This window comes from Miniopterus schreibersii (assembly GCF_964146895.1).
Source record: "Miniopterus schreibersii genome assembly, chromosome: X".
Classification (NCBI taxonomy): domain Eukaryota; kingdom Metazoa; phylum Chordata; class Mammalia; order Chiroptera; family Miniopteridae; genus Miniopterus; species Miniopterus schreibersii.
In genome coordinates, this window is record NC_138104.1 from 26292273 (window position 1) to 26318086 (window position 25814).

At 34.7% G+C, this 25814-nt stretch overlaps 1 protein-coding gene across 5 annotated transcripts in view; it reads right to left on the reverse strand.

Annotated features, from left to right (window-relative positions):
- Positions 1-25814, reverse strand: part of NRK (Nik related kinase) — a 144161-nt gene that overhangs the window by 28972 nt on the left and 89375 nt on the right. For all 5 annotated transcript variants that reach the window (XM_081126842.1, XM_081126841.1, XM_081126840.1 and 2 more), the window contains exons 8-17: positions 23310-23440; positions 21317-21371; positions 16877-16955; positions 15702-15877; positions 14117-14180; positions 12535-13702; positions 9254-9361; positions 5441-5508; positions 3561-3655; positions 665-759 (exon numbers count right to left, since the gene is read on the reverse strand). In XM_081126842.1, coding sequence (XP_080982968.1) covers positions 665-759; positions 3561-3655; positions 5441-5508; positions 9254-9361; positions 12535-13702; positions 14117-14180; positions 15702-15877; positions 16877-16955; positions 21317-21371; positions 23310-23440 — 2039 coding nt within the window. The remainder of the gene's footprint in view (positions 1-664; positions 760-3560; positions 3656-5440; positions 5509-9253; positions 9362-12534; positions 13703-14116; positions 14181-15701; positions 15878-16876; positions 16956-21316; positions 21372-23309; positions 23441-25814) is intronic.

Sequence of the window (25814 nt, forward strand, 5' to 3'; positions counted from 1 at the left end):
TTCCATTTTTAATTTTTAAGGAAACTCCATACTGTGTTCCACAGTGGCTGCGGCAGTCTGCATTCCCACCAGCAGTGAACTAGGGTTTCCTTTTCTCCACATTCTCACTAGCACTTGTTGTTTATCAATTAAATGTTTTTCCATTTCAAATTTAATTTCTAGATTTCATCTTGTGCCTACTCACATAGCATGGAAATCTAGCTCTAAAAGATTAACTACCATGCTTCTATGTCACTGAATCTATTTTGTTCATCAGTTTATTATGTTCTTTAGATTCCACATACAAATGAGATCATGTGATATTTGTGTTTCTCTGCCTGGCTTACTGACAAATCTCAGAGGGAAAAAGGGAGTGGGTCGGTGGGTGGGTGGGGAGAGATTAACCAAAGAATTTATATACATATATGAATAACCATGGACACAGACAATAATGTGGTGAAGGCTTGGAGTGTCGAGGGGTGGATGTGGAGTAGAAGGGGTCAATGGAGAATAAAGGGGACAACTGTAATACTTTCAACATTAAAGAGAAATTAAAAAAAGAATAACTTAAAAACTAGACACTTTATCCTTTCCCTCAAGTAAAGATGAAAATACAAAAGTCAAAAGAAATTTAAAATGAAAAAGAACAAACATAAGTGTATTATGAGTAAAGATGGGAACCTACATGGACATCAACCAGCAACTTCTGATCGATTGTAGAATAAGGAGGTGATGACTGGGACCTTCTCCCAGTCACTGGACTCTCTTCCTTGGAAGATTCTGTGGAATGTCAAAAAGTCATTAGTAACAGTGGTGATCGTAGTTGTGACCTTCATATTTATAGTGTACCAGTTCTATCTTTTGGCATTTTTCATGTAGACTTTCCCTTCAGGAAATACCACCTGATAAATTCCCATGGGGCTAGGATTCTAGGTTCTGTTTTCAGTGACGGTGAAAGGCTCAAGGTTTGTACCGTCTGTAGGGCTACATGGCTATTCTTTATTTCCTATTTATTGAATTTATTGGGGTGACACTGGTTAACAAAATTATACAGGTACATGGTTATTCTGTTTTCAATATTAAGGGTGCACTAGCTAAGTGCATTTTTGTCTGTTTAAGGAGGTATACAGTAAGACTGGTAGACAGATAGTTTCATTAAAATAAAGAATATATTAAAAACAGGAAGAGATGGGTGGTACCACTGGCCTCCCATAATAACCAATACAAAAGGAATCCAACAGTGTATTAGAAGAGAGATTAGAAAAAACTCTCAAGAGGGGAGTTGACTGCAATCATTATCATGCCATTTCCACTAAAGGATATTACCTTAAGTATTTCTATATAGGTGAGAAGTGAGCAACTGAAAGAGACAAAACTTAGCCCTTTTAATAAATCTGGGAACCTTCCTATAGTGGTACTGTGCAATAGAACTTTTTTCAGCAATGGTAATGTTCTCCTATTACTGTCCTATACAGTAGTCAGTAAGCACACATGACTTGAGCATTTGAAATATGGACAGTGTGCCTGAGGGGTTGACTTTGTAATTTTATTTTCATTTTAGTTTTAATTTTAATAGTCACATGTGGTTAGCTGCTATCACAATGCATAGCTCAATTTTATAGCATAAATATTTCTTTTTAAAATGCAATCTTACCTGGATTGGCAGTCTGGATTTTTGAGATGAAGATTGATGGTATAGTAACTAACACCTGTGATTAAAATCCAGTGGGAATGCTTAGGGTCAAATATCAGTAGCTCTGGGGGAGCATACTTTGAAAAAGCTTCACTAAGGGGACACTCATGTCCCTGTTTATTGTTTTTGTGCGATTGATTTTAAAGATAAATAATACTATCCCACTTTAACTTGCAGCATTGGTATATATAGTCAAAGTACTGGCATTACAACTCCAGAAAACATGTATTTGCATACACTGCTATCTTTTGAGAATATAACCCTGAATACACCCTACAATTTGTGTCTGCATCTTCTGATACTGTTGTACATTTGCAGTTTCTTATCTTTCTGCAGGAGACCATTTTCTCTCAGGTTTCTTGGTGTGCTATTAAGCTAAATAGAAAGATTGGGTGAGTGTTTGAGATTTTTGAGGCAATTTTATAGTATGGTGCTCTCCTTTCCTGCATGATGAAGTATGCAATTTCATGGGAACTTAAAATGGTCTATGTAGCACACACAATAAAACAATAGAATTTCAGAGCTGAAAAGAACTTTAGCTATTATCTACACAGATGCTATCCATCCCCTTTTCCCTCTAACCACTCTTCAGACTGCTTTGGGGCTTAATCCAAAATTTCCTTATTTCAAAAAAGGTGATAGGAATAAAAACCTTAAACTTCCGTTGTTTGCCCATTATTAACCAAATTGCCCTAGGTAAACCAGAAAGATTCTGGGGGGAAAATTCCTAAAGTTGCTCTTCATGCAGGCTTATCTTATTTCTTACAAGATAATATTTCTGCATGAGGGGTCTCTACTGTTTAAAAGGATTCTGCCGTTATCTGAGTATCCTAAGAAGAATGAGGTTTTAAAGTTCATGTCTTTCAAAATCTGATTTTACACCTATATACCCTTTTAATTATTAACACTTTAATAAAATCTGTATGCTCCATTTTTACAGATACCTTGGGGACTCAGGTATTTTGTCCTTGCTTAACTTACTTAGATTGCTTAAAAGTAGATAATGCCAGATTTTATGACCCGAGGCCCAAATTTTGCCTTTGTTTACTCAATATTTCACAAATCTATAATTAACTTAAACTCTCTCAAAAGCACATCATAAGCCTGGCTGGGCATAACTCAGTGGTTGAGCAACGACCTAGGATCCAGGAGGTCGCGGTTCGATTCCCGGTCAGGGCCCAGGCCCAGGTTGCGGGCTCAATCTCCAGTTGGGGGCGTGCACGAGGCAGCCGATCAGTGACTCTCTCATCACTGATGTTTCTGTCTCTCTCTCTCCTTTCCTCTTTCTGAAATCAATAGAGATATGTTTTTTAAAAAGTGCGCATCATAAAATAAACCACCTATTTGAAAGTCATATCAGACTTTGAGAAGTTATTTTCTATGATTTTATTGATTAATTTTTCATATATTTTGAGTAAACTCATCAATTTGTAACATTTATAAATGTTTATGATGAACTTTATATCTTTTACTTCAGGAGGTGAAATAACAAACTGATAAATAAAACACATGCTCACAACTACTTCATCTAATATTCCCATATACTAAAGATAGCCTATAAATTTAAGCTCATTGGAGAGGCCTCTCCCAAGTGCCTTTCCCATATATTTCACACATATTATAGAAACTAAAGTAGACACACCCCGCCTCCCTAGACACATTCGTAGCTACTACTCAAGTAAAAGAAGAAATTTTTGAAAAATTAATTTCCATTTCTCATAGGTCACCACTGACTACCCAATTGCCAAATCCAATGGCCTCCTGGTGTTAATCCTACTTAGACTCCCTGACATTTTGATTAATTTCCTGATGAAATTATTTCTTCACTTCTGCAATATAAATTGTGAATCATTAGCTCTGTGTTTTGAGTGTTTGTGCTTTGAATCACCTGATGTTGCTGGGCAATTCTGAGGATATTTCAAACTCCTTTGTCTGGTGTCAACGGGCTTCTGAGCTTGTTCCAAAAGAGACTGCTGAGGAACACTAATGAAAAGACAGAAAAGTATGTGCCATGTCCTAACATTCACAAAGGGAATGTATAAATCAACATCAAGACCAACAAAAAGTTTTAAGTATATGGGTATATACCAAACTGGAAAGAAGTAGAGCTTAAATAATATTTTCCAATTTCCATTTTCCTCCAAACTTGCTATTTTATCTAGAACAAAGAAGCAATTTCCAGAATGTAAAAAAGTGTCCCCATATAGTTATGTGTTTCTTTCACATATCATATTTACTTCTAAAATTCCTATAAATTTTCTTTAAGCAAGTATTCAGACATTAATAAAGTAATGCAGCAATAAACATAACTTTATAGTGTACGGTGAGGATTTCAACATGATAAAAATGCTCAGTAATTGTTATGTCAAATATTCCACTATTATCATCCTGGTTTAAAATGCTTAGAATCATGATTTTCAATGTCCTCTTCCAGATATAGATAGATGGATGGATGGACACAGATAGGATGCTTTAATTTTTACTATTCAAATTCAGGGAGTATTTAGAAAGATTTTTTCAACCAGTGCTGCTAAATTTTACAGTTGCTTTGGAATTTCTGCATAAGGACTATGGTTATTGATTTAAGAATGGAACAGACAAGAGTTTTTCTATGACCCAAAATTTCAGGAAAGACTCAAGTTTCATTTAAATTAATTTTATAAATTTAGCCATACTTAAAGTTAATATATTTGTTATTCATAAATTCAAAACTCCTTTTGTAACATGATCAACCAATTCCAGTTTAACAGCAAGAACAATATATATATATATATATATATATATATATATATATATATGCTTTTATTAAAGTCATACCATGTGGCACTAAAAACAGATACACAAAACTAAAGTGGTTCTTTTCTCTCTTTGTGGTCAGAAGGACCATAAAAACTCACGCACTGAATGCAGAGAAAGAAAAATTTCCCAACTAGCTTTCAAATTTTCCAAGGTTTCTACACATAACTTATATCCAAGGACATAAATATATAGATTTTTAAAATATAACAAGATAGGAATATACATACTATATACTATCAACTCTATGCCATCTGGACATGCTGTCCATTATCTTAAATACAGTCAGTGCTCAATAAATATTTACTGAATGACTGAGTGAATGAATATAGGCTAAGTTGTATCCATTACAAATTGCGGTTGGAGGAGGTGTGATTTTCAAGGAAAATCTACTTTTGATTTAGTTTTTGAATACAACATCTAAAATATAAATCATGAACTTCGAAAATTACTGAAATTCACCAGTATTACAGAGATAAGAAATACAGTGACTGGTACAAACTATCATTGATATAAAGTTGAGTTTTAGATTTGATTTTCCCTATAGATCATTTCAGGCTTGCACATTTTGTGTCATTAGCTTATGAGGTTAGGGCTTATTTATGTGTATATTTTATCATATAGTACATGATAAAATTTGTATTTGAAGTACATGATACAAATGAAATTAGACTTGTTTTTATTGTAAATTACTAATAAAAAGCTGTCAAAGAATTCATTGCTGTTACTTTTATTAAATTGGGGATCTTACCAGCTAATTATCAAACTAAATGATGCTGAGAGTGCGTACATCTGAATATGAAAGATCTAGTTAATGGATCATTGCAATTAAGGTTTTAAATATAGGCCGTTGATGATGATGTTGTTATTGATATTCTAGTTTCAACTTCACACAGAACTTAGTGTTGAGTAAATAAGCTTTAATTTTCCATGTGATAGTAAACAGTGAATTAAAAAATCAGAGACACATACCTTGAAGAGAACTTCACATGGTGTGCATGATCCTGGTTATAAGGTGAAGAAGTAGATCTTTCTTCAACCTTAAAGACACAATGCAATACTTTGATACAATTCTCCATCATAAATTCTTTTGAGTTTAATTTATGGATAAATGTCTTTCTTCATGTAGAGATATTTTCCTAAAAATACAACTTATAAATCTAATTTTTAGAAATAATTTATATTTTCATAATTACTTATAACGTTAGAACTGCTTATCCATAATTTCTGATGATAGCCTTGAATTTAGTATAATAGATTCTGGAGATCATATAACCAAACACCCTCATTTTGTTATTGAGAAATCTGTAGCCCAGAAAGGGAAAATTACTTTTTAAAGATTTTACATCAAGTCAAAGAATATCTACTATCAGAATATAGGTCTTCCAATTGCTAATTTAATGTGCTTTCTATGTTTTCACATTACTTTTTATATCAAGTCCAAAGTTCCCACTCAGAATTTGAGTTCAAATTTCTCACTCACTCACCCTTTTAAACTAACCCTAGATTTTCAAAAAGTATAACACACACACATACACATCATTACAATCTCTTGAGTCAAAAGTGTCCCATTTTTTAAAAAGTGTTTTTCAATTTACAATTTGACTGAAATGACAGTCTTCCAAGTACTTTTTTCAAGTCTAAATGAATTCATTTGAATTGTATTAGTTATTCACTTATTTAATACAGCAAAACACCCTAAAAAAGCATATATAATATGCCAGCTTCCACCAGTGGGGCAGATTTACTTTCCACTAACATTTCCTCATTTAGTTTTACACCACTGGCTTTCTTCTCAAAATAGTTTTTAGCTACCCCCCAAAATAGGTCATTTTGACATTCAACAAGGCAGTCAGACTAGATTCTTTAGAAAGGAAAATTCGAGTGTTACAATTTTTAAAAAATCTGGCATTTTCATGCTGATAAAAATCACTCTATAGTTTCTAGAAACTGTCCTAACCTTACTACACTATTTTTTTCTCTCTATAGTTACTTACCAAGATTGTCTTACACTACAACAGAGAGACAGATAAGAAATGAAAAATATCAGTTGTTCACATGTTTTGCTAATGAGTTTTTCCAAATCTAACCAGGTATTTGGCAGTATGCAGAATAAGCATCTGACTGACTTTTTCCACTTTTGATTCAAATAGCTGGCATCATATTGACCCAGGCGAGGCCTCTTAGTTCATGAAGCTGATCTCAGAAAGTTTATTGACACTAGTAAACCAGAGGCCAAAATTACATAGAAAAGATAAAGGCCAAAAATAAGAAAGGCTAATGTTTAATATGAATTGGCCATATTTGGTCTGAAAAATGGGGAGAAGATAATGAATAGTAAGAATAGCATATGCTAAGGCAAACCAATCACAGCTCATTGTATTTCCTGCTTTAGGTGTCATGCTTAAGGTAATAATTACTACCTGAGATTAAGAGTAAAATCATCATTTTATAAGATAGAAAGGGAGACATATTGCTGCTTGTAACTAAATAATACAATCTAGCTTCTGCTTCTTTTGCCTGTGGTTAGTATTTATAAAACAATACTCACTTCAGAAGACTGTTGGTATCACAAAAAACATATTTAAAAAGGATAATTGTCCGTGACAGATGTCACAGTAGACTGCTGTGAAGTGTTCTGAAGGAAGAAATGTAGTTACCTGGGGCCACTGGGCTGATTAAGACCAACAGTGAAACTCCTGGCCCACTATCAGTAAGGCAAGGACTTTTGAGTTTTCACCCATCCACCTAGTCATCCTTAGTAACCAAGAACTTTATAGATGGCTAGCTGTTAGAAATGCTGGCTATGATGATACTACCTTGTATATACAGGCATTTAAATTGCAACTTGAGCCTCACCAATACCATATGCTAAACAGCTATTAGTATAGTTGTGAAAACAAAAGCCAACCTGGACACCAGGGCTGATTTACTTACTCCCCAAAGTGTAAGAAAGTAAACCACAGGTTAGATGAACCAGACCCTGTTGTAAACTACATCCCAGAACAGAGATGATCAAGGAAAATGATACATATGGCTGGGTGAGAAGGGCGAAGGGATTAAGCACAGAAAAAAATGAAAGACTCATGGACACAGACAACAGTATGGCAATTGCCAGTGGAAAGGGGGGATGTGAAGGACATAGAAGAAAGTAAAAGGGGGATAAATGGTGATAGGAGATTTAACTTGGGGTAGTAAACACACAATATAATACACAGATGATGTATTGTAGAATTGTGTACCTGAAACGTGTATAATTTTATTAACCAATATTACCCTAATAAATTCAATAAAAAAGAAAGCAGAAAGAAAAAAATAAAATTATCTTATATTTTAAAAAAGAGATCCTGAGACCAAATACTTTAAGAACCACTGTTCTAGGCACTTATTCATGACAGTTATTGATGTTATAAGCTGAACAATCAATCAAATTTTATAAGCAATGCTTTCACTTAAAAAATTGACTGACAAGATAAACCATGATTGTTCAACTTGGGTATGTGGCAGACATTTTACTTATAATCAGTGAAATAAGCTTGTCAATTCAAGGAAAAAACAACTAACATTGTTAGCAATGATAAAAATGAGCTTTCAGTGAGAATTAAAAATTTATGCCCAGCCAGGCGTGGCTCAGCGGTTGAGCGTCAACCTGGGATCCAGGCTATCAGGGTTCAATTCCCGGTCGGGGCACAGGCCTGGGTTGCGGGCTCGATCAATGACTCTCTCATCACTGATGTTTCTATCTCTCCCTCCCCCTCTCCTTTCCTCTCTCTGAAATCAATAAAGATTTATTTTTGGAAAAAAAAAAAAAGAATTAAAAATTTAAACTCATATCTGTCACCATGAACTTTACAGTTTATCAATACTCAATAATATTTATGATGAAAGTGATGGTGATATTAATAAATGCTGTTTTTTGATGGTGTATAATGAAATATATTGTGTAAAAATTTGGAAAGATCTACATAAATAGTGAACCAATATTTTCCAACTGACCAATATATAAAGATACAAAATTGTGCATGAAAAAAACATCTATTTATAGCACATAATAGACCAATAGATTTTAATGTTACCAAATATACAAAATTTCATTTATATGGTTTTAGATTCCACTTCTCCAAGGTTTTTGTTTTTTTGAGATTTTATTTATTTATTAAATTTATCTTTATTGTTGAAAGTATTACAGATGTCCCCCTTTTCCCCCATTGACCCACTCCAACCTACCCTCACACTACACTATTGTCTGTGTCCATAGGTTATGCATATATGCATATAAGTTCTTTGGTTAATCTCTCCCCACTCACCCACCCTCCCTTGCCTTCCCTCTGAAATCTGTCAGTCTGTTAGAGAAAAAGAACAACTCCAATTTTTGTGTATTATCAAAGAATATCTGCAATTATCTGAAAAAGCTATGAAAATTTTCAAACTACCTTTATGTGAGAAGCCAGTTTTTATTCATATATTTTGACCTAAAAACATATGGCAACAGATTAACAGATATGAGAATCCAGCAAGCAAAATGGATAATAGTTATTTTTCATTAAAAATTGTTTCTTAGGTTAACATGTAATAGTTTTATTATTTTTAAATAAATTAATAAATATTTTAATTTTTTGTTTCAATTTCTAATACATTAAATATTGAATGTCACAAATCACATAAAGAAAAGTGTTTTGGTTCTGCAATTTTTAAGAGTATAAAGAGATCCTGAGACCAAAAAGTTTAAGAACCACTGTTCTAGGCACTTATTAATGTCACAGCAAATAATATTGAGAAACTTACCTCATTTCCTTCGGGATTTCGGATGTATGGCTGCAATGGTTCTACTTGGACTTCAGCCTGAATTGAATGAAATACTTCATCATTGTCTGATGATTCATCTTCTTTGTCCTTTTGAAACAAAAGGAAAATAAATATTTTAATTTTTGTTAAAATGCAAATTATAGGAGCAACCTTATCAGACTGATATATAATGTAAATGAATAATTTTCAAATATTAAAATTGACTTAAACCAGTAGTTTTTACTAGTTTTTGGTTCTGGGTCTCTTTCAGAATCTGAGGAATGCTACAGATTCTCCATAGAAAACTGCATATAGACACACATGTCTGCCTATATTTTCAGGGGAATCTTGATCACTTGCAGCTCACCCAGATTAAGAATCTGTGGATTCACAAAGATATATTCACCCTTATGTTCATTGCAGCATTATTCACAGTGGCCAAGACATGGAGACATTCAAAGTGTCCTTTGATAGATGATTGGGTAAAGAAGATGTGGTACATATATACAACGGAATACTACTCAGTGATAAGATGAAATACTGCCATTTGCTGCAACATGGATGAACCTTGAGAATACTATACTAAGTGAAATAAGTCCATCAGAAAAAGCCAAGAACCATATGATTTCACTCATATGTGGGATATAAAACTGAAAGTCATAGGCACAGACAACAGTATGGTGGTTACCAGAGGGAAGGGGGTAGGGGGATAGTAGAGGGTAAAGCGGGCCAGATATATGGTGATGGAAGTTGACTTGACTTTGGGTGGTGATCTCACAGATCATGTATGATAGAAATGTATACTTGAGATCTATATGATCTTATTAACCAATGTCACCCTAATAAATTAAAAAAAAACAAAAAAGAATCTCTGGTCTAAAGCTTAACTTACAACCCCAAACTGTCATGTTTAGTATGCATTGATGACTACAAAGTTTAGTCCTCTTGTGCAATGGAAGTTCTGTAATACAGCAGTGCAAATATTTCTCCCTAACTGAGCCCTGAAGTTTACAAAAGTTTCTGTTTTCCCATTTATCCAGTCAATATTATTTCTTCTACTCAAAGAGAGTAATGAAAATGTGTGTTTTTTTTGTTTTTTTTTGCTTCTGGTGGGTTGAAGCACTCATATATGCCTCTAAGTGCTAATAAATTTTCAGGTATTTCAAAAGACCTATGACTTTGACTACAGTAACAATAATGTACTTTTCCTTTGTTTTCTTTAGCAGTCACACATAAAGATATGAATGCCTGTACAAGATCCTAGAGTCATGAGATTAGTAACTGTTACTTATTAACTTTTTCTTTGATTATAGAGTCGTTTCTCACACATATGTTCAAAACATTAAATTACAATAAATACGTGCATAGAATACTAAGAGTTTTACAAAGATGCATAAAAGTCTTTTTTACTAATGCAAAACCTATTAGATTCAGTTATTACTAGGGCTCATTGAGAATAGTCATTAGCAATTTAGATTAGCAATTTGCCCAATTTCAGGGCAAATACCACCATTCTGGACTCATATCTCCTCTTCTGTTTTTTTTTTTTTCCTCCCTGTCTCTCATTTTTTGGGATTAGATATCCATTTCCTTTTTTGGGCTTTTCTTCTCTTGCTGCTGTCTTTATTTATTTATTTATTTATTTATTTATTTATTTATTTATTATTTTTAAATGAGAGAATGATTGAATTAATGTGCTGGATGGGAGATAAGTAGATGGAAGATGTTTTTTCTAATATGTCTTTATTGATTTTAGAGAGAGGAAGAGAGAAAGATAGAAACATCAATGATAAAGTCATTGATCGGCTGCCTCCTGCATGCCCTCTACTGGGGATGGAGCCTGCAACCAGGGCACGTGCCCTGACCATGAATTGAACCTTGACCTCCTGGTTCAGAGGTCGATGCTCAACTGCTGAGCCATGCTGGCTGGGCTCTTGCTGCTTTTAATTTTGCTCATGTTAAATATGTCAGGGAAATAACATTTGTTCAATTGGCTCCATGGGCACAAACCAAAAGACTCCGTTGACCAGACATTCAGACAAAGTCCATTTTTAATTATTACATTAATTATTATTAGATTAAATGGGTGTTGATACCAGGGTTTAATTTGGGATCCTCACAATGACTTCTTTTTATGTAAACAGATGCTTTGAAGTATTGGAAAATAAATTTTCTCCTAATCTTGTTGACCTCATTAATTTTCTCATGAAGCCCACAAACCCTTCATTGTCAGATCAGATTTGTCACATTGAGATCATCAACTTCAGCCAAATTATATCCACTTATATTACAGAATTTTGAAAGAACAAAGTTTTGTTGACTATTCTAAAATATGATAGAGATTAACATCATGTGTCCCACATTTTGAAAGATTGCAAAGACAAATTTGTAATGTGTCATGTTCTACGCAGCCATTTCATTTATTAATTATGTAAAATGGGTGGAAAATTAGTGAGACAAGTCAAACATATAGTCAGTGTATATGGTTTAGAAACTGATTTCCCTTCTCATTTTAAGCTTGACTTAAACACCTTGAAGTACAAAAATTAGTGCAATTCACTTAAATGGTACAGTTAAGCATTCCATGAAAGGAAAGAACAAAAAAACTAATTTAGATATTAGAAGAACAAACAAAAAAAGTTAGAAGAAAGAAATAAAAATTGTGTTTTTTTTTTACTTGTTTTTGAGTTTATTTTTAATACATTATATTGGAAAGCTTTTAAAAATTTTATTGAATTTATTGGGGTGACACTGGTTAATAAATGTTATATAGGTATTGGATAGTTTGAACTTTGAAAGTAATTTTTAAAGATCCAACTAATGCATAACCCATAGACATGGACAACAGTGTGGTGTTGGCCAGAGGGAAGAGGGGCAAGGGCAGTGGAGGTGGGCAAAGGGGGGGATAATGGGGACATTTGTAATAGTGTAAACAATAAAAATAAAGTTAAAGAAGATCTAACTAGTAATTTTAAATATGTGTATGATGTCCTTTTATTAGTTAAGGGAATAATAGTTAGAAAACTAATAATTAAAGCTATATTTCTACAGAGATATTAAGCAATTACCTGGATCATTCAAGCAAATTTTTCTTTCTCAAATTAAGTCACAATTATCTGGAAATTTCAGGATCATTTATATAAAGCATAAATTATTTAGCTAAACTTCTCTGGGACACAAAGAATATTTATCTCATTTGGTTTTACAGAGGGAAAACGTAAGTGTGAAGAAGCATATTTTCTCTGCATATTTCACTCAGTAAAAATATCAGAATCTCTTACACTTGCAACTTGTCTCAGTTCTTCCTCGTGTTGATTAAAGATATCCTCCCATCTGCGTTGGCGCCTTCGCCTGCAGGCTTCTAAATCTGAGAGCTCAAACTCTTCAGGTCTCCGTAATAACTTTGCCCGGAACCTCTTTGGTGATAATCTTTTCGCCAATGCCTGCCTTAGACTAGAAACCTTTGATTTTTTCTTCTGTGCCTGTTCTGGTTGAGAGTAAAACATGTTTGATGACAAGTTTTCCATCAGGGTTTGCAGTGGTCCAAGTGGCTTTGAGTTATGTGAATTTGGAGCTCGAAGTAAGTTTCTTGATAGTCCCTCTATCAGTGCTTGAACTGAGCCAACTGCCTGTGGGGGCTCTAGTGCCTGGGCTTGTGCCTGAGGTGACTCTTTGGTTTGTCCTTCTACTGGAATGAGCACCTGAGTATCCAAATGTAGTGGCAGCAGCACATGGTGGTTCTGTGACAGCAGAGGCAAGAACACCTGGGCATGTATGTGTAATGACTCTGGTTCTTCTGCCTCACTTTCTGCCTGTGTGGGCTCAGCAGCCTGTTCCTGCACCTCTGGCTGTTCAGGTACCTGATTCTGCTCCAGCTGCTGTTCAGGTATCTGGTTCTGCCCTTGCTGTTGTTCAGGGGCTTGGCCTTGCCTTTGTTGTTGTTCAGGTACCTGATCTTGCCCCTGAAATTCCTCTGGTACCTGGTCCAGATCCTGTGGCTCTTCTGATGCTTGAGGCTGAGCCTGAGCTTGCTGGTCTTTGGGTACCTGGGCCCGTAGTTGAAGAGGCCTAGGTGCCTTAGCCTGAGCCTGTAGTGGCATGAGCATCCAGGCTGCCCTCCGTAGTCGGGGAGGTGCTTTAATCTGCATCTGTAGGGGCCTAGACTTTTTAAATTTAACCTGAGCCTGTAGTGGCATGAACACCTGAGCTGCCCCTCGTAGTCGCTGAGGTGCCTGGGCTCGCCCTTGTAGAGACCTAGGTGCATTGCCCTGAGCCTGTAGTGGTTTGAACACCCTGGCTGCTCCCTGTAGTTGCTGGAGTGCCTGGACCTGTGGGTCTTCTTGATCAGGTAACCACCTTGGCTGAGAGGGTTCTCCATGCAGGACTCTAAGTGGTCTGCATCTACTGCTGGTAGGCAGTCTCAGAAGCTCATGGGTACAACAAGGTCCTCTAGAAACGAAAATGCAAACGTTTGCCATACAATTAGAATTGTCAGTGGAGGAAGCCATTCAGGGGAAATGTTTTTATTTTAAAAGATAAATATTTTCTGCACCAAAGATATTGTTAGTATATATTTCTTGAATTATTCCAGTAATGTCTAAAATATTATTTGTATTACTAATATACTCAGTATTAATGGTCTGATAATTTACTTGATCATTCTATTGTTAGAAATTAAAGAATCTTTTAATAGTAATCAAACACTTTCCTCAACATTTCCACACAAATATCTCTTGAAAATAGAGATTTGTTATTTGTTGTATGAGAAGGGATTAATTTTTTCTGAGTCAAATACAACAGTATGGAATTCTGTCTTACATGAATTGCTAACATCAAATTCTATATGTAATTTGTCTAACGCACCTGAATCTTTTCATGGTGTACTGCTCCTTAATAGCTTCTTCTCTTTCAAAGATCAGAGGTATTCCTTTTTATGAAAGAAAAAATAATTCATAACAATCAGCAGAGATTAATGTAATCCAGCTAATCCAACTTTCACCCTCTATTGCTCAGGATGTTGAGTGCATTTAGAACAACAAGAAGGTAACCCTTCAAATCACATCTGGTTGGTGATGTAGATAATATTCAGGTTCTTAAATCCACTTTTGCAGCACAGAATAGCTGTTCTATACAGACACAGGAAAGAAAATTTAGCAATCTGATTGCTACAATTCTAAAGAGTAAGAACTAGAAAGGCAAAGGAAGAAATGGACAAGAGAAACTCTAGATGGTTGGCTTACAGGTGTGTGTGCTCTAGATGTGAGGACTTTATAGTTTGGACCAACACCTATCTTTAGTCCTTTCAAAGAGGATTGAATATGAGGATAAGGATCTTCTGTCCTTTCAAGAAGGTAAAAAATCAAAATTCTGGGTTTCATATTTAATGCACTGAAAAGTTCAGCCTTTTTCTGTTAGCTGTGCTGTACTAAAATATAGGCACAAATGAGAGAGGCTTTTTTTTTTTTTAAAGCTATATTAAAGTGTTTAGGGCAATTATATTTACATCTTTCATGTAATCTTCATATGAATGTGACTTTTCCTGTAGGTAACAGTTTGGAAAATTTGCAACTCTGGAAGTTAGCAAATCAAATAGATGTGGGGTCTTCCTGCACTTGTTTGAGACTGGCTGGCTTTTGTGATGCTCATCCAATGAATTCTCCACCATGATTAAATAAATTAATTCTTGTTGCTTCTCACTCCAAAATAGGATACATATAGTTATGCAGATGAAAGAAGTTCCACTGCAATCAATCCTGAAGCTAATTTGAGAATGCCTGCTATATTTTTCAGGTTCCCCCTTTTCCACTGTATCACCACTCTCAACTTTCTCTATGGGGCCCCAAATTAAATGTGGAATATTCCATACAACCTATAAGGTAGAATTCCCTAAGTGGATTCCTCTGGATTTGATGATAATCCATCTTGCCATTTTTGGTATTAACATATAGAAGCTTACTTTTATTTGTATAAATTAGTTCCTTTAATTACATTTTATAGTTGGAGATTAGTGCATAAAACAAACTTTGTATGGTGCACAGATTTCAAATTTTAAAGTCAATAAATGGTTAATTACAAAGCCGTTTATCTCATTGGAGTTAATTAAAATGTCAGCCAAAAAAACCCCAGTAAGATATAGATTTTATATTTTTATTTACATTATTTCTTTAGCTAGGAGTTTAAAAAAAAATAAAATTGGCACATCCCAAAATTCTTCCTGAGTCTTTTGAGGTGTTTGTAAATATGAATGCTTGCCAGTTGTAACTGGCCAGAGATAATGAATTAAGTGCACATGGCACATTAGTAGGAAAACTAAGTATCGAGGGCATCAGAACTTTTACTTTCAGCTTAATTCTTAAAAAAAGATATTTTTCCTGAAAAAAAAAAAATGAGTAAGTTCCACTCGCACCTGAATAGTCATTCCAGTAAAATGAAAGTTCATATATACTACCTTTTTTCTGTCTCTTTTTAATGATTCCAGTAAGATGCTTCTTTAGTGACTCAATAATATGTCCTTCATTTTTTATGTTCTGAACAAATGGGTGATGAAGCATATTTGCAGAAGTGGGACGAAATAAGAAGTTTTTTATCATGCATTTTTCCATGAAGTTGTGGAACTTGCGAGACCTAAAAGACATGAGTCAAAGAGATGAAAGAGCATTCTCAGTCCTACCACACCCATCCACATGCCACTATGAAGGTCATATTTGTGGAAAGAGTTACCTCTCACTATAATTGTCTTTTCAATTGCTAAGTATCCTGCAGTTTGAAAATATACATTACACAACAATGTCATTCAAACCCCAGAGGTGATCAGAGTTATTGGCATTTTCTACCGAAATAATAGTAGAAATTTCAATGAGTACAGAAGTATGTATGTACATGGTAAAAAGTCAAGTGGTGGAATGGCAATTAAGTGGTTAGTGTAATAAATGTAGACCATGAGACTAGATTGGTCAGCCCACAGCAGTCACACTTTGAAATCTGAATGCTTCACTTGACTATATAGACTTTGAACTACAGAAGTTTAGATATAATGATCCCCCAAAATGGGTGTTACTGAGACTAACTAACTTTATAAAATGGCCCATGAAATCAGATGTGGACAGAAAGCCTGTATCTGTGGGAAGGGTTAAACTGAATCACAAGCAAGAATGTTAGTGATCAAATCACAGTCACCACTTCTACAAGGGCAAGCAATCATAATAAACAAGAATGTCAAGTACTAGATCAAAAAGCTTCATTGAAAACTGTTCCCAAGTTTAGTCGGCCTGGGAGAAAAAGTCTTCTCTAGGTCTCTGGATGTTTAGTTTAATGGGCCAAACAACTGGGTTGTGTGTCACAATCACTGACTGCCTGTCTAGGTACAGTGAAAAGTGCTACAAATGGTTTCCATTGGTCCATCCCATTACTGGAGAAACAACTGAATACACCATTAATGTCAGGACTATACTAGTTTTTTAAAGAAAACTGGTCATTTAGACCCCCACTCTTAAGATATCGAATTTTAGGAAATATTGCCCAAAAAAGATGTTGAATCAGGACTGACCAAATGAATTAAAACTTCTCTGCTAAATAAAAAATATCAAGTTAATGTGTTTGGGAAATTAAGTCATTCATCTTTACCATCCACTGGATTTGACTTTGGGAGCAGATTCCCGCAAAATAACGAAGAGGGCTTCCAAGGGCTGAAGGTTACACAGCGCTGCAAAGGAAAATAGATAAGTTTAGAATGAATGAGAAGGGTAACTACAGAGCACACTCTTCATTCTGGAAGGAATTCTAAGGGTTCTTTCATATGTCATTGAATAGACACTAAGGAATAAATAGATAAAAAATATGTAGTTCAAGAAAACCTCACTTTAAAACAAACAGTCTTTTATACAAGATCTTAAAAGCTTCACTGTTGCCAGATGTGACAAATAAATAAGAAATTACACTAGATAATATTTTGAAATATGTGATTGATAACATATCTATAGAAGGAAACCAAACATGGAGACAAAGCACTCTTTTGTGTTTTTGTATTGTAGCTATCTATAGTTGTAAAATCAGAATATGTAATTATAAACTGAAAAAGTCAACCAAACTAGTAGCTAAGCAGAATAATGTATAAAGATGATTTAGAAGTCTAAAAAGATGAGAAGAATCTGTTTTGGAAGGTGACAGTCCTATGAAAAGAGGTAGATATCGTATAATTATCTGTTAAGAATACTCTTCCTAGAGTAAGATGACCTGGGTTCAACTAGTAGCTCAGCATTTGTGACCTTGGGAAAATTACTTAACCTATCTATGTTTCATTTTCTTCATTGGAAAAACAGGAAATATATCAATAATTCCTTCAAGGAGTTGCTATGAGGATTAAATGGCAACCTACAAATAAAAGTGTCTGGCACAGATTAGGCACTTAATAAATATAAGCTATTGGTATAATAAATTACCAAATTACTGGACTTTCACTTGCTTTTTCAGATACAGAGCCCTACAAAGCAAAGTCTATTCCAATATATGCTATATAAATTTGTTACCTCATTGGTTTGAGAATTCTGCACTTTTCTATAAGCATTTGTGTGTCTCACTTCACTTATTTCCTCTTGTGTTTTGATTAAAGAAAACTAGCAATGTAAGGAATTCCCAAAGGAGAGTCATAGTGTAAATTTCACCTAACACTTCAAGTGTGTCATTCATGAGAGGACAATTTGATATTCATGACCCTTTAAAGTCATCCTTCCTCTTCCAAAATACATCTGCAGAAAAATTACAATGCTAAACTGGCCTCTCATAACAGTAGAAAAAACTCCCAGCGCAATTTCATTAAAGTGATATAAAGGCAATTGTTCAAAGGTCATTCTTTTGTTTCAATTACATGGGTATAAATTAATAGAAAGTGCAGGTTTATAATTGAGGGCAGAATGAGCTCCAAACTCAAAAGATCAGGGTCATATTTGACTGTCATCGTTCCTTTACTGTGTCCAATCAGTAATCAGATTCTGTCCTTTAAATGTATTACAAATGAATTTGCACAGTATTAAGCAGTTGTCATTTATTAACATCTGAGCATCATTCAGTCAACTAACGACATCTTTAGGAGTCAAGATTTAGGGCATAGACTCAGTAGGTTTTCATTAAGGGAAAGAAGTCCACAAAGGAATGGAGCATAGGGTGAGTAAAAAAAAGTTATATCAAATAGCAATTGTGGAGTTTTCCTATATGGTATAATTTTAGGAATGCCAACAAATGCCCCCTTCACGCCATATCTCTTAACATTGCCTACATTTCACCATTACAGGATCATTCCTTTGAAATAGTAAACCTTTAAAGATACATCTCTTGCCCGGTCGGGTATGGCTCAGCGGTTGAGCATTGACCTAGGACCCAGGAGGTCGCAGTTCGACTCCTGATCAGGGCACATGCCCGGGTTGCGGGCTCGATCCTCAGTTGGAGACATACAAGAGGCAGCCGATCAATGACTCTCATCATTGATGTTTCTCTCTCTCTCTCCCCCTCTCCCTTCCTCTCTATGAAATCAATAAAGATACATATATTAAAAAAAAAAATACATCGCTTGATGGGCTGGAAACATTAAATTGGGAGTAATTTGAATTGATTTAAATAATGTGGCTTATTCCTACAATATGTTGAGATCTGAAGAAAAGTTTTGAATACTGAAGAAATGGGTATCCTAATGGGACAACATTAAAGTTCAGTCATGAGACAATAATGTAAACATTGATCTGTGTGTAAGGGAGGGACACAACAAGAAACAGAAGTAGGACTGTAAACAAGCATGGATGACAATATTAAAACTAATTTCTACAACATCAAGGGGAGTGCTAAAAAGACAAAAGTATAATTTAGAGTAAGGTAAATTGGCTGATGTAGATCCTTGAGAAGGAAGGAGAGTTGCAGTAAAACTGTCAACATGATCCTGCTTTTTCACTAGGCAACAATTTACTTTTCAAACAACAGCAAAGAAACTAAGAACTGCATCTACTCAATATTAATTGGCCTAAGATATTCTGATGTTTGAACAACTATTGGCAATGTTCTGACCTTGGTTTGGAGGCCTTCACATTGTTTGAATTCCTTCCCAGAACCCAAGGATTTAAGAAGGTCTTGGTGAGCAAGGGTCCATATCTTTTCTCCTCTGAGAGCTCCTATAGCACCTTTTCAATAAGAAGTTATTCTCCCTCTCTATTTACTTCTCTTGGAGAGACTCACCAAAGAAAGAAAAGAATTTTATTATCTGGACCTCAGAGACAATTATCACAGAACTGTTGCATCAGAAGGTCATCCCCTCTGAGATGGGAATTATAACCTGAAGGATTTGTGTCATTAAATCTGGTGAAAAACATTTTTTTTTTTTTTAAGCAGTGTAGCTATTTCAAATTGCTCATGACCGAAAGTCACACCATTCCAATTACTTTTCCAGGAATGTTGATCCTATTTTTTCTCATAAGAGTTAAGAATCTTTTGGTCTTCACTTGTCTTTTACAAGAACTTTGCCATTTGTGTACTCTGTGAAAACTTTTCTACACTCCTTCTCTGAGTTTGCTCATTACCCCTTTTCTCCAATAATTTTATACTCTTGAATAAAAAAATGAAACAAAAAAGTGAATTAAGAAATACAAATCTACAAAATGCAGGAAGTTAGATTTTTGAAGATAAGTGGTGAGAAACACTCAGAAACAGTAGAAAAAAATATACTGCTTGATGCAGTCATGAATCCTAACCAAATACATGCATCAATACTCATATGAAATATCATATAGTAAATTTAGAGAGAGAGTGAGAGAGGAGAGAGAGAGAGAAGAAAGAAAGAGAATGAGAAGGGGAAGTGAAAGAGGAGAGGCAGAGGGAGAAGAAGGAGAAACCTATTGCTCTATCTAAAGTCATCTAAGCATGTTTCTTTCACAGAGAAATAATTGAGTGATGATGAACAGTAATATGCATTTTCCCAGTCTCATTTCAATTTTATATATGTAGCAAATATAATTTAATTTTTATTCACCCAACATAGATACTTTGTAGGTTTTTGGACACTAGAGGAGAGGCAGCAGCAACCTGATCTCCACATCTATCCAAGCTTTATACAAGGCCCCACTATGATATCCTGAGGGACACTAGCAATTCTTAACAATTATATTACCACTATTTCACCTCCTTGAACTTGCTCCCATTGGCCTTGAAATACATTGGAGCTTGTTGTGTGGACATTGTGCAGACGGAGCATGCAGGAACATAGGAACTGATAGGATCTGCTTGGGGAGGCAGAAGCAAGACAATCCAGTCCCCCTACCCACCTCCAAAAAACACACTCCAGGCATTTCTCTCACTTCTCATCCAACAATACCAAGAATGTGTTTATCATTCACATTTTTGGGTTTAGGTAATTAAGATAGCAAATATGCTCTGCTTGTGGGGCCATATATTATATGGTTGTCAATAATTTATACCCAAATTTACATTCCATTTTCTCTTTCTTACCAGAAAGCAGTGTCCTGAAACAGGATGCTGATAGATCATTTAAATAATGGGGAGAAGAGGAAACAAAAATAAATGGAGCCTTCTGAGTTCTTAAGGGTACTGGAATGGTTGGAAGGGGCAAGGAAAGCACCAAAGGTAAGCTGGACTGACTCCAAAGGGAAAAAAAAGCTTACTTTCCACCACTGTTGAGTATTGGCTCAATTTCAACCAACCACTGGAAGATTTTCTCAACTGTCACCATCTGAAGTAATAACAGTGTGTGACTGTAAATGTTCTGAAACCTAAATACTCCACCGGTCAATATTTTTTGAAATGCCTTTAGATTCTGGTGGGTGAGGACTGTCAGGGCCAAATACTATGGAGGCTAAATTGAAAGAATACTCAGTCAACCTAAAATGAGATACATAAAAGAGAAAAGCAAAATCTCTTTTTATAGACATATCTGGCCATCCTGACTAGAGCATTTCGTAATTGTCAAAAAGGCCACCATTTATAGTTTGGCATATAGTGTGGTACAAGTGGCAGATTTGAACAATATGTTTTCCTAACTTTTAACAAACATCAAATATTTTTACTCACGAGGAGCCCCTTCAGCCATTTCAATAGCAGTGATTCCCACAGACCACACATCACTCTGCAAAGAAAAAAATGAACCAAAAAAAAAGTCACATAAAGATAAGAAACTTATAATATTTAGAATCTCAAAATAATCTTTGGCTGAGGGATCGTGGTAGTGTCAATGCTAGAACCTTTTATGGATGTTCTATAGACTGTTGTTATAGGAAGACATTATCTGAGCTTGTCATCAACTAGTATTGTTCTACAGAAGTTGATATGGGATGGGGTTAAGTGTAAGAAGAATCATCATGGATATATTGCTATTATTGCCTTAACTGAAATACCAAAAGGAATTTGTTGTAAAGAAATCCCCTTACATAAACCTACTTACTAAATGTTCAATCTTAAGTAAACAATTTAACTCTCTGTAGCTCAATTTCACCCTATGTAAAATGGAGATAATAATGGTATCCACTTATGAAATTGTTATATACAGTGGTACCTCAGTTTTCGAACATCTCCGTGGATGAACATTTCGGTTTACAAACACCATAAACCCGAAGTGCTTCGGTTTTCGAACACGCCTCGGAAGTCGAACATGCCACACGGCTTCTGCTGAGGGCACGGTCCTGAGGCCCAGCTGTCGGCTGTTGATCCCTCAGTTTTCGAACATTTCAGAATTCGAACGGTCTTCTGAAATGGATTACATTCGAAAACCGAGGTACCACTGTATATTAATAAAGTATATATATATATATATATATATATATATACACTTTAAGAAGTTCCTTGAATATGGCAAATTGGGGATAGAATTATTATAAGTCTAAGAAATTATATTCAAGGAGGATCTAGGAAATTATCCTTACTATTATTAACTATACTTTGTTTTTTAGAATGTGGAAATGGCACAAGACTAGAAGTACACTGTGTGGCTGTATGACTCTTAATCAAGTTAATTGAATTCTCAGAGCACCAGTTTACAGAACTTGTAGCTTCAAAGAATTGTTATGAAGGTCTAAGTTTAAGCTTTCTTTCATTTATACAGGGTTAAAAATTAAAAATAAATCATTACTGTTGTGAAAATCCTTGGAAGACTGCAAAAAGCTATACAACCATAAAGCATTATTTTTACAGTAAGCCACTTAAAGAGCAGTATATTTCCATAGTCTCCATAGCTACTATAGCACTGGACTATACACTAAGCTTTCAATAGATCGGCTTGCTAATCAAGCAGAGGACATTTAAGGGAAAGGGAAAAGAGATGGAACTTGAATTAATCAACTTCAGGTATCTAGTCCTAGGTTCCACACAAAATGAAACCACAGTGAATTATTTGGATGACTTATGATGTGGAGAGTGAGTGTGGTTTTTCCAGTCTATAGCAAATGGAGAGTTTTATTTCCACATCAGCTCTTTGAAATGTGTACATAGATGTATATTGTCCAAATTGCAGCTTCAGTGGAAATTTTAATAAATAACTTGAATTGTTACTTAATTTGCCTATTCTACTGATTTTTTGTGGTTTGGAGGTGAACCATGCCAAAAATATTCTCTGTTACCCTGAGCAATGAAAGTATTTTTTTTCTTTTTGGAGCTAAATTACTGTGGGGATTAATAAATGACTTTATATGTATTCATTTTTAAGTTTATAAAGCCTCTGTTCCTGAAAGTTAAATTTCCATATAAAGCCACATAATATATTTTACCAAGAAGTTACAAGCAACATGAACTAGTCATTCTTTCTCAAATATGGAGAACGCCCAGTGGTCTAATTTGTCTACATTCTTAGAAAATATTTTTCTGCATATAATAAAACCACATATAGGAATAGTGGCTAGTATTTCCTATTAGAGTTTAATGTGAAAGGAGGAGCTGCCTGCCTTTTAATCTTTTATTTTATCGTTTAAAAATAAACATTAGTCAAAAGTCCTTTCCAAAATTTTTTGGTGCCACTCTTTTCTTTTTTTCCTTCCCAAATTTTGATTCCCACTATCTGCATCCTTACACTTACTCTGTAATCATAGGAGCGTCTAGGGTCTTCGTCACAGTCAATCACCTCAGGTGCCATCCAGTATGGTGTCCCAATGAAGCTATTTCTCCTACCATTAGTTCTGCTCACCTGGGCACTCACTCCAAAATCCACTGAAAATTTCAGCATATGTCAAAATAATTCATCAGTAACAGAAAGCTCAATAAGTTATTGCTTTAACTTAGAAAATACAAAAGCCACAATGGATAACAGATTTTTATTCCAGTCCAGCAAACTTTACCATGAAGTCTACTCCAGGAATACTGGGAAATAGGATTTTTCTGCTATTTATATTGGAAAGAGACTCAGCAGTGCTATTATAAATCGACAGTAGGTTTGGCTGAATGTTTACCATGAATATTAAAAATAAAGTTCCATCAGTACACCGTAAACCTCTGAAGTGATAACATATGTAATGTTTGGACCTGTCACCAAGCTGGAGGAAGAGCAGCACTATAAGCAACATCTAAGAAATCTAAAACATAGTAGTAGCTTATTAGGAAGTCTCACTCATGACATTAAAAATTCCTATCACACTGATAAAGAAAAATGAGTTTTCTGTTATAATTTTTCTACAGATCTGAATGAGGTGCAAATATTTACTGTAGTGTACATAGCTTAGCTTAGACTATAAAATTCAGTCTTCTATTCATCTGTGGAATACATTATAGGAAAATATTTAGTATGGTATCCTCAGAAACAGATAGAAAAAAGCTAACATAGATTAGTCGAGAACAAATAAGAAAAGGATAAAAAATGAAGTCGATTTTCTAATTTAGAATGGTTCCCAGGAATCAAGAGGATGGAGAAAACATTGACCGAAAAGTAGTTCGAAAAATTTAGAAAAAGAGAAGAAAAATTAAAAAGGTAAGCATTTAAAGGAGTCTTTAAGGAAGGATCTAACAAGAACAACAATAAAAAGTCTGTGATATGTGAAATTCATCATTGGGTGTTGCACAATCTCATTATCTAGATTATTTTCCAAGAATAGGTTAAAGCAGAACTCAGCATTCTTACTATCCCTGAGGGCCAACTTTAAGGGCCAAGAAGTATCTAATGAAAGCCATAGCTGATGGAAGACATTCGGGGAACACAATGAAAGGAGAAAAGATGAAAAGAAAGGGTGATCAATGGAGTAAAAGGAAAAAAAGAAAAGCTGAAATTAAAAGTAGAGATCAGAATTTTATACTGGCATAATTTAATCTTTTCTTTAATGATTTAAGGACCAGAATATGAGGATTATTGATCAATTGAAATTGCAATACAATAATTTTCCAGTGTCTTTCTTTCCTGTGATTCCATTTGGCTGTCATTGGGTTTGTCTTCCTTAGAAAATGTTGTTTAAAAATGTGCTGGAATATGATAAATCTAAAATCACATGCACAAGGGTTATGTGTAAGGCAAGTCCAAATAAAATTTAAACCAATGTTTTAAGGTCTCTCCCTCAGAGAAAAGGAAATGAGCTTTAGTGCATAGAATTTGTGAGAGATTTTTCAGTGACTTTTCACTTACTTAAAAATCCTCTGTGTTGTAAATGGTAGGGTTGGCCGGCAACTTGACCCAAATAAATGGAAGTTCTGCCACATGTAAACATAATATGTAGCTTTGTGACAGACAATCTATCCTGTACATTTGAATGTGAGATTCAAATTCCCCTCATGTATTTAACACAGTGTCTCAAAATTGTGTTTCCAGCTTTAGCTTTTATACACGAAAGACATAATACATTTTCTTAAAATTATTTTTCACTTATTTTAAGAACAATTCCCTCATGATTCTTCTACAAATATTCAGTGAAAACCATTCTCAGTAAATGAATAAAATCTCTACTCTGGTTGTTCAGCAAGAAAATGGGAACTATCTTAAGGTCATGCTAGAGACATGGTAGGCAATAATTGGTACGATTAAAAAATAATGCAGGATCTGATACCAGTGATTTATGTTCTATATCAATGAGGTTATCTGCCATTAGAAAATATTGACATTATTCATATGGTATTATTTAAAATCCAACCAATAATATTTATTTTAAACTTTAGAGGATGTAATATTGTTCCCTATGTGCCTATGAGACAAAGCATGTGGTTATTTTCAAATAAATCATGACATTCTGAGCCTTAGAATAGAAAGCCAGGGACTTTCTGATCTTTTGATTTCTAATTCTGAATTTGATTTGGATACTACTGGAGCATCATTTCTAATTGATATTCATTCTTTAAATATCTGAGGAAAATTCCAAAGAAGCAATTTGCACTTAAGTAATTTAAATGTCCTTTGATATTCTTTAGAAAGTATGCCTCTGTAATGTGGAAGAAATGGCTTTTTGTTTGACCCCTGTCCATGGAACAGAAACTTGCAAATGGTACATACACAATTCAATTACTGAAACAAATATAACAGCTAGTCTAATAGAGGGGAAAGCAATGACCAAAATGTAAACCTTCCATTGTAATTTAAAAGTGTGTATTTTCTGTATGATTTCAGAGA